Source organism: Impatiens glandulifera, chromosome 8 (genome assembly GCF_907164915.1).
Source record: "Impatiens glandulifera chromosome 8, dImpGla2.1, whole genome shotgun sequence".
Lineage (NCBI taxonomy): Eukaryota > Viridiplantae > Streptophyta > Magnoliopsida > Ericales > Balsaminaceae > Impatiens > Impatiens glandulifera.
Genome location: NC_061869.1, coordinates 2773677 through 2782915, shown reverse-complemented (window position 1 = coordinate 2782915; position 9239 = coordinate 2773677). Strand labels below are relative to the sequence as shown.

Sequence of the window (9239 nt, the reverse complement as noted above, 5' to 3'; positions counted from 1 at the left end):
ACGAAAATCTAAATGATTTTTATTTTAATTTTACAAATAAACATGAGAGAATTAAAAAAATTTAATACTTTCATCAACTTCACATTAAATAATATCTATACCACACTACAAATATTAATTTAGCATAAATAAATAAATAAACATAAACATAAACGTTTACCTTATTTGGTTTGAAATATTTCAATAATTCAAATAAAAAAAACATTTTTTTCATTTTTTTCTCTTTGATTACACTACTCAATTCATTACAAAAATATTTTTTATTTTTTATTTTTATTTTTTTATCATTATATATTAATATCTTTTAAGTTTTTTTTTATCAATTTTATTTATTTATTATAAAAAATCATCACCGATCATTAATTTTCAAATAATCCAATGTATTTAAATAACTTCAAAACTTAAATTTTTATACCACATTTGGTGTAGTGTTAAAAGTTTAACTACGATGTATTATGAACTTATTTTCATTGTTATGGCATTGTTCCGTCCTGGTTATTTAAATAACCTGGAGTGAAAAAAATATAATTATTGATGATGATTTTGAGGAGATAATTATATTTTTTTTGATAAAAAAAAACTTAAAATGTATTGATATAAATAAATAAATAATAATTACAAATAGAGTATATTTTAGTATTTTGGTTAATTAATTGAATTAATAAATGAGACGGAGAGTAGAGTGATATTTAATTTTGTTGGATTATTTGAAAAATTCAAATCCAAACAAGACATATATGTTGAAATTCCACCTGTTTAATCACCGGTCTAATGGTTTCGTGATTTCACTTACTGAATTGACTGAATTATATATCGAAAAAAATTAAACATTACAGACACTCCTTCTTGTAATAGAGTTTTAATTTTAGGACATAATCAATTATCACCGTCTTGAATAAAAAAAATGACTAATATTGATAATTTTTGAGAGATAGTTACAAATTTTTGGTTAAAATAATTTCACATAAATTTATTTTAATAATAAAATATTTCGTTCAATTAAAATAAAGTGTTTGAAAATGTTAATTTATAATTTTGAAAAAACAGTTACTAAAATTATTTATTTATTATCTCTCTCTTTCTTTCTTTCTCCAGGCCACACGTCAATAGCTGTTCCCACCCGTTCTCAATGGCAGCGCAGAAGCAGGTAACAGGTAGCAGGCTAGCTCTCTAGCTTCTTGCAGGCGAGATCAGTTCATGCTTAGTTTGAGATTTCATTACTGTTTCTTAATCACCATCACTCATTCACTGTATCTGTGTATCTGCATCAGTAGTAGTAAACGAAACCGGAATTTCCGGAGGATTCTCCTTCTCTTCTCTGCTTTTAAGCTATACTTTCTTCTTCAATTTCCATTTCTCGCTTTCATCTAGGGTTCCATTATGTTCGATCTCAACTCCATCCATCACGACGATGAACCATCACCGTTCGATTCACCTTCAGCATCGCTATGTTTGGATCTCTGGCAAGCTTGTGCCGGTCCTCTCATTTCTCTTCCTAAGAAAGGAACTCCTATGGTTTACTTTCCACAAGCACATCTCCAATTCCTCTCCGATCTTCCTCCTCACGTTTTCTGTCGAGTTCTTCATGTAAAACTCCTTCATGTAAGTTGAATTTTGGTAAACTACTGCTTCATTGTGTTATTTCATTCAGTTTTACGAATATGTTGTTGTTACTCTTTTGTAGGCAGATGCCGCCATTGATGATGTTTATGCTCAAGTTTTTCTCATTCCTGATCCCGAGGTATGTAACCGTTTTCATTAATGATTGTAAAATGAAATTATGAAATCTCTTCTGTTCTCAGATTGTGGAACAATGTGAGAAGGAAGAAGAAGAAGATGAAAAATCAATCACGCCTCACATGTTCTGCAAGACTCTAACCGCTTCTGATACTAGCTCTCATGGCGGTTTCTCCGTCCCTCGTCGTGCTGCAGAAGACTGTTTTCCTCCATTGGTAATTAATCTATTACTTTAACTGATTATTGTTGTTGAGTAACCGTCATGGAAGTTACAAAACGATATTCCGTTTCTGTAACTGATTATTGTTGTTGAGTAACCGCAGGACTACAAACAACAGAGACCGTCTCAAGAACTCGTGGCGAAAGATTTGCATGGGATTGAATGGAGGTTTCGCCATATCTATCGCGGTCAACCTCGAAGGCATCTACTCACCACTGGCTGGAGTGCATTTGTGAACAAGAACAAGCTTATTTCTGGAGATGCTGTGCTCTTTCTGAGGTATGGAAAATTGGAAACCCTAACAAAATTAAACAATATGATTAATTTGATTTGTTGATAACAGAGGTAATGATGGCGAGTTAAGATTAGGAATCAGAAGAGCAAATCAGTTTAAGAACTGCCGTGACTCTACGAATGTATATAGTATGGGTAGCACGATGAGTGATGTTGTTCATGCTGTATCTATGGGAAGAGTTTTTAACATTTGTTACAATCCAAAGTATGTCTTTCTTTGTTAAAGATCACGATTATGATAAAATAAATCTTTGTTGTTCTAATATTTGAAGATGTTTATAGGGCTATCATGTTGGATTTTCTTATACCATACCATAGATTTGCTAGAAGTCTTGCTCATAACTTTGTTGCTGGATCGAGGTTCGTAATGTGTGCTGATGCAGAAGATGGAGATGATAGAAGGTGAGAAATTCGAGTTGGAATTTGAAATGGTCGTGCCAATTTAGTTTAATAACTGCCCACTTGTGTTGTAGGTCTGCTGGAGTGATTACCGGGGTTAGTGATGTGGATCCTGTTCGTTGGCCATGCTCAAAGTGGAGGTGCCTCGAGGTATTTTCTTCATTATCATTCTCGTTTTGTAGCATGTGTTGACTGAAATGTTTTTTATACATAAAACAGGTAAGGTGGGACAACAGAGAAACAATTCGAAACAACAGAGTTTCTCCATGGGAAATTGAGCTGTCTGGAATGGTTTCCAAAACGAACAATTTGATTCCATATGGTGTGAAGAGGAGTCGAGTTGATATGCCCCATACGAAACCACCAGACTTTGGCGAACCATTGAGGTTCCAGAAGGTCTTGCAAGGTCAAGAAATCATTGATCGGAATCATAACCCGATCAATTCAAGGTGTATCACCCATAATGATGGGGGCAGAAGCGTGGGATTCTTTGAATCGATGGGATTCAACAATAGGGTCTTGCAAGGTCAAGAAATATTACCGGTTAGAGCTATGGTTAAAGAAAAGGACACGTTTATTAAGTTTATGGCAACATCAACCGAAGGTGAAAGAGCTACACATTCTTGTAGACTATTTGGTTTTCCCTTAATCGAGGGTAAAAACAACACGAATAATACCAAACCGTGTCAAGTTGTTTTCCCCTGATATGGCGATATCTGTCCGGTTAGAGATTTTGTCACTTGATATTTTGCAATTCTTAAGAATGCATGAAAAATGCGATTTTGTAGTAACATTGGAAACTTTGTAACTTGTTTGTGTCTGATTTTGGAATTTTCACCACTTTTAGTGAAATTTTGTTTTGTCACTTATTATCTTTTTTGAAAAGTGTTATTTAATGTGGATGAAAAAAAGCAGTTTTGAAAAAAAAAAATTGATGAGCCATTTTTTTTTCTTAAATTGTTTGTATTAGAGTTGAAACAATTTGTAGAGAAATTTAAAAGATATAATAGTTCATAGAAATCTATTTCATCATTATAGTATATAATTGATTAATATATAAAATTATTATTATTCAATGTTTATAAATGAGAAATCATGATTAAATAAAAACAGTGACTTACTTAATACCACAACAGTTTTGAGATAATACACAAACATAGTACAAATGTTATCCAAAAACACACTAAACCAGAAAAAACAAATGCATATATTTCTAAAAATTTGGTTACTTTACTTACCACTAAGATTTCTGGGGAAGAACATATTTTTCATAAAGAGACAGAAAATCTTTCTTGGTGGGATTCTTCAGTTTGAGCAATTCAGCCCCGAAATTATACTTGGTAAGCTCCTGTTTGAGTCTCGGAATCGTAAATCTTGTGTAATCCTCCGAGTTAGTCTGACTGTCGATATCATCTCCCTTAAAAACCGACCCTCCATCTTCAGTATGTTGTTGTGTCGTATTCGTACTTCTAGATCGTTTATTTGGTCTCACCGATCGATTTTCCATTTCAGATTCCACGCCCATATCGAAATCATCGACTCTAGACCGTTTCCCATGAGAAGCACTTCTAAGCTTGCTATCGAGTGCTGATTCATTCAGACGAGTTTCAGTCAGCTTTTGCTGTAGTTGATCGAGTTTTCCTTGTGTTGCTTGTAACTGAATAGAGAGTGCCTCAGCCCTGTTGTTAGCTTCTACTTGCGATTTTCTCTCAGCGTCTAACAAAGTCTGAAGCACTTGAACCGTATCAGTTCTCTGTTCGTTGTTAGATTTCACAAGCGATTCTATTTCTTTCTCCCGTTCGTCGACCATTCCTTCCAACATTGCCACTTTTGATTGAGCGTCTGTTTCGGCTAGGCGGAGTCTCTCTAGTTCGTTATTTAGGTCTTTATTTCTTCTCTCCAGGGTTTCCAATTGTCTTTCAGTTCTTTCGATTCGTGTTAGCCTTTCCATAGCTATTTGCTGAATCTCACTCTTCTCTTTCTGTGAAAGAACAGCTTCTGATCTAGCCATGTCGGCTACTTCAGTTGTTCTTTTAGCTTCCCTTTCAGCTATTCTGCATCTTTCTTGGATTTCCTCGAACCTGTCGAACTCTGTCTTGTACTTCTCTTCTAGATAGGTTTTTTCTTGTTCTAATATCTTTGCTTCTCTTTCGTATGATTGAGTTGTAGCGTTAGCGGATTGCAACCTTTCCATTAATTCCTTCATTTCGAGCTTCATATTGGAGATTTCATGATCGAAACTCCTTATCTTTGACTCTGCAGACTACATATAAAAACATCTAAAGTAAGATCAACTGCGATATTTGAGCAGGAAACGATGCATAATAATATCATACTCACCTTCAACTCCAAATTCAAAGTTGCCATACGTTGCTCTGCATTTTCGAGTTTTGATGACTTGTCTTTAATTTCTTCTTCCTACAGTAACCAACCAATAATATCATTTAAGTTCTCAACAAAACTGCATAAGAAGAAATTTGCAGATAGAAATCAAGTAAGAAGAAACCTTTTCAGCCAAAGCCACCGACCATTCTGCTCTTAAATCATCTTCCCTTTCTTGAGTCTGCTTATGCGCGCGTTCCTGAACAACAGCTGCCTTTTCTAAAGCAGCTTTAGCTTCCCTGAAAGCAATATCATATTTCCTTTTCCATTCCACAGCCTCCTCTTGAGCAGACTCAGCTTGTTCTTTTGAAGCAGCTAATCTTGCATCAGCAGCGCTGCACCGCGATTTCAAAATAGTTATCTCTGAATTCGCCTGGTCATCAAAAGCTTTCTTACTTGACAAAACTTGTTCATATTTCCTTTTCCAATCTACTGATTCCTGCCTTGAAGATTCCAATGTTTTCGTCAAACTGGAACACCTCTCCTCCATTGAGCTAGATTTATTCTCTATATTTGTTATTATGTTAGTATACTCTTCAGCAAGCTTCTTTTTGTCGTTTATAGCCTCCTCATAACGCTTCGAGTACTTGACTTTATAAGCCTCACTGGCTTCTAGCTGCTTATTTAGCAACAACATTTTATCTTCAATTGAGCGGTATCTCAGTGCTAGAGAATTCTTCTCCGACACAACCTGATCTATTTGCTTATTGACCAGGTCAAGGAGTGGACCTTCTAAGCTGGAAATATAAGAGGAGAATCAAAAGAAAATTCATTGAAATAAGTGACTCCAGTAAACAAAAAAAGAAAAGAAAAAGTACCTCTGTTTTAGGAATGCTGCCAACTTCCCCCATTTTTCAGGGCCATTACATGAAGCTTCATACTTGGATACAATGTCATCAAGAACCTTAAAAAAAATTACAGTTAAATTATGCTTATGAAGAAGAAAATATAAAGTCCATATGTAGCATACATGCATCCCTCTAAAAACTCCTAAAATATCTCGGCATCTAAAGAGTTAATACATCACATAATTCCAAAGGCCAAGTTTACACGATTGCATGTCATATTGAGCAAGGCAGCAATTAATTCTAATAAAATTACTTGAAACAGGAATTTACTTTTTTGGAGAAAGTAGGAAAGTATGTACTATACTATTCATATTAAGTTGTGAAAGCTTAAGATCATCTCAAAGGAGAAAAACACCCAAATTAAAAACATAGGGATCTGAATTTTAAAGGGTAGTACTTGTATCTGGTCTTCCCTAGATAAAAGGACAATTAATAACAAAACTATAACCTTTTTCTCATAAAAATCACAAGAACTACCGCTTCAATAAGCAAGGAGCAATAAAAAACAACATTCATATGGTAATGACTTTTTTACCTTAATGACAGCACCAAATTTTGCATCAGGACCACGAGAAACTGCTCGTAGTGTCTTTTCCATGTTCTGAATCTCTTTGGAGCATTGCAGGTACGCCTCCCGAAAAGCATCTTTTTTTATGTCCTATATCACCAACCCTTAGAGGTTAAAACAGTGTGGGAGCAATGGGTTGCACAGTACACATCATATTTAAAAAATAATAAGGAATAGGAACAGAAGCAACGATTTTTAAGCAGTACAAATATCATTATGTTCAAATGCATATATTAAATGTTTCCTTTTGGAACTACACCTACCTCAAATGCCTTCTTTACAAACTTCTGGAGACGCTTTTCAAAATTAAGCCTCACTGAACCACCCCCAACAGCATTATCCTTAAAAATGGCCATAGATTTCTGAACTGCTTCTTCATGTGCTTCCCTCAACTCAACCTAAATTCAAACAAAATCAGAAAACTATACAATCTATGTTTTTGAAAACAAAACAATATATTTACTTCTTCGGGAGGCTTAGACCGGTCAAAGAACTTCATGTAAGCTTCAGTAGCCAAAGTATACGCTCTTTGACACTCGGCTTCTTCAACACTCTGCAAAAAGCCATGCTTCAAAACCTCGGTATAGAATCGACAACAGTAAAGATCAAAGAGAATCTTAAGTCGGTATTTACCTGCCACGATGAAGTTATTGTGGGCACAGCACCTTTATTTAAAGCATCTAGAAATGACTCTGTTATACGGGCAAAAATAGGACCTGTCATTACTGTGCCACCAACTTGTTTTGGCTTTGTCTTTTCGAAAATATACTTCGTCAATGCATCTAGACCGGATCTAAATTCTGGCCTTAACTTTTCCAACTACATCAGGGGAAGAAATAATAGACATAAAAAAACAAATCAACAAACACACATGAGAAATATACTAGGTACTCACTGGAATTTGCTCAAGTCTCTGTAAATCACTCTCATTGGTTAACGGCCGCACAAGTTGAAAGCACTCTCTGTCGGGGAAAAGGGCTCGAATAGACTCTCGAATCTAGAGATAACAAACACAAGCATTAAAATGTCTAGCACTTTGGTGCTAAATTTTTAAACACCTTTAATGGTCAAAGTAGAACACAATAAGTCAAGATCTAAATGATAACCTCATTCTTGAAACCTATATCTCTTCCAGTGCCTTGTACTGGCCTCAGGGAAAGTTCCAAGTAGTCACGAGGTGTAATCCTCCTGTTATCCTCCACCAAGTCCAAATAGAAGTCCTGAAAATCACAATAATTAGTGTAAGAGGATCATGCCTTCATGCAATTCAATCAACTGAAACCATTAAAATTCTGTTTGGAAAGAAAACACATTGGCATTTATACTAATATACAGGTAGAAAAATATTGGGTTTTTTATACTTTAAAAACATAAATTTGTTTGGAAATTAATCTTAAATGCATTCAATCCTTAGATTCAGTTCAGAATCTCTCCTTCAACCCCCATCTCATTCACATACACACTCAAAGGTATATCTTTAACACAATTTTAGAGGCAACATCTTTTACACAATTTGACATTATAATGATTATACAGAATATATTATTATCCTGATAATAATTTGAAGCAACATCAAATTGAGAAAGATTACCCGCAGAAGCCAGACAAATACAGGAGAGAACTGTCCGAGCTCAGAAGCTGTACTTTGTCCTCCAGAGGCTCTTACACGGATATGTTTAGTCATCTCGGTTACAAGCGAAAGACGATCAAGTGCTCCTTCATCGATACCACCCATCTGGTTTAGTAGAATTCATTTGAATTAGATATGTGTACACTACGAATTCTATGTTTTGTTGAGAAAACCAATCTCAAGCAATATTTATAAAAGAAGTCCAAACCTGGTTATATACGAACATGCTTGATAAAAGAACAGCTAAGGAAAATATTTGTGTGCTGTAAGTTCCCTGCATAGAGTTTTGAGAAATAAATTATGAGAAATCTTGCATTTGAAACAAACAAAAAAAAAAATACATAGTTAGCTATTTCAACAATCAAAATGATTCTGATTGGAACATGACATATAACTCTCACATGTTTCAACTTCTTTCTCATTCCTTGGATATAATGCCCAGACTACCAGCAAAATAAATTTTAAAAAAGGAAATGATTTTGAAGCAAACTGCTCCTAATCAAGTAGATAGTTTAATTGGGTATCCAAGACCAACAAACAAACAAACAAACAAAACATATGAAAGGTAAGATCTTTACTGTTTGATCATAAGCTTCGATTCCTTCACTGTCCAATAAAAGAAGTTTATATTCAGTTCCATCAAGAGCAGTTCTCTTTATGGGAGCACTCCATAACCAAAGCCCTTTGGTACATGGTTTATGAGTTGATGCAACTTGAAAACCACTGCTTCTGCCAAGAAGCTAAAGAAAACAGAAGATTCAAAAAAGTATTATACAATTGCCAAATAAAAAACTAAAAAAAACCCTAAATAGAGAAAATTGAGGAGGAGGGAACCTGATTCAAAATGAAGCTCTTGCCTTGGCGAGAACGACCGCAAACTGAAATGACGCCAATGGGTTCCTTGACTAGTTGAAGAATGGAAACAGCCTCAGGATCGATTTTGAATTTGCCCTTGTCGTCACAGTAAATGAGACGGATGGGTCTTGGAGGACCGGTGGAAGAAGACGAAGGAAGTTGAGTAGAGGATTCAGGAGAGGACTGGGAAGGTGATTCGTTGGAGCCTCTTGAGAATAATCTCCTCATTGTTTGATTGATCAATTCTTCTTCTTCTTTTCTCGTCGTTGGTGCCTGATCGGATCGTGTGTATGCGAAGAAGAAGAA

The 9239-nt window shown here is 35.1% G+C and overlaps 2 protein-coding genes across 2 annotated transcripts; one reads left to right on the top strand and one right to left on the bottom strand.

Annotated features, from left to right (window-relative positions):
• The first annotated feature begins 1101 nt into the window (after positions 1-1101).
• Positions 1102-3477, top strand: LOC124912159 (auxin response factor 3-like). The gene is made up of 8 exons (XM_047452721.1): positions 1102-1602; positions 1685-1741; positions 1803-1952; positions 2061-2236; positions 2301-2456; positions 2534-2653; positions 2725-2800; positions 2870-3477. The coding sequence occupies exons 1-8, from the start codon at positions 1381-1383 to the stop codon at positions 3353-3355; spliced, it is 1443 nt and encodes a 480-aa protein (XP_047308677.1). The 5' UTR covers positions 1102-1380; the 3' UTR covers positions 3356-3477.
• Positions 3478-3752: 275 nt separating this feature from the next.
• LOC124911889 (guanylate-binding protein 3-like) lies at positions 3753-9239 on the bottom strand. The gene is made up of 14 exons (XM_047452421.1): positions 8913-9239; positions 8657-8818; positions 8287-8352; positions 8040-8183; positions 7555-7668; positions 7344-7445; positions 7082-7267; positions 6912-7001; positions 6712-6846; positions 6416-6538; positions 5851-5936; positions 5157-5769; positions 4991-5068; positions 3753-4913 (listed from the first exon to the last, which is right to left on the bottom strand). The coding sequence occupies exons 1-14, from the start codon at positions 9159-9161 to the stop codon at positions 3891-3893; spliced, it is 3171 nt and encodes a 1056-aa protein (XP_047308377.1). The 5' UTR covers positions 9162-9239; the 3' UTR covers positions 3753-3890.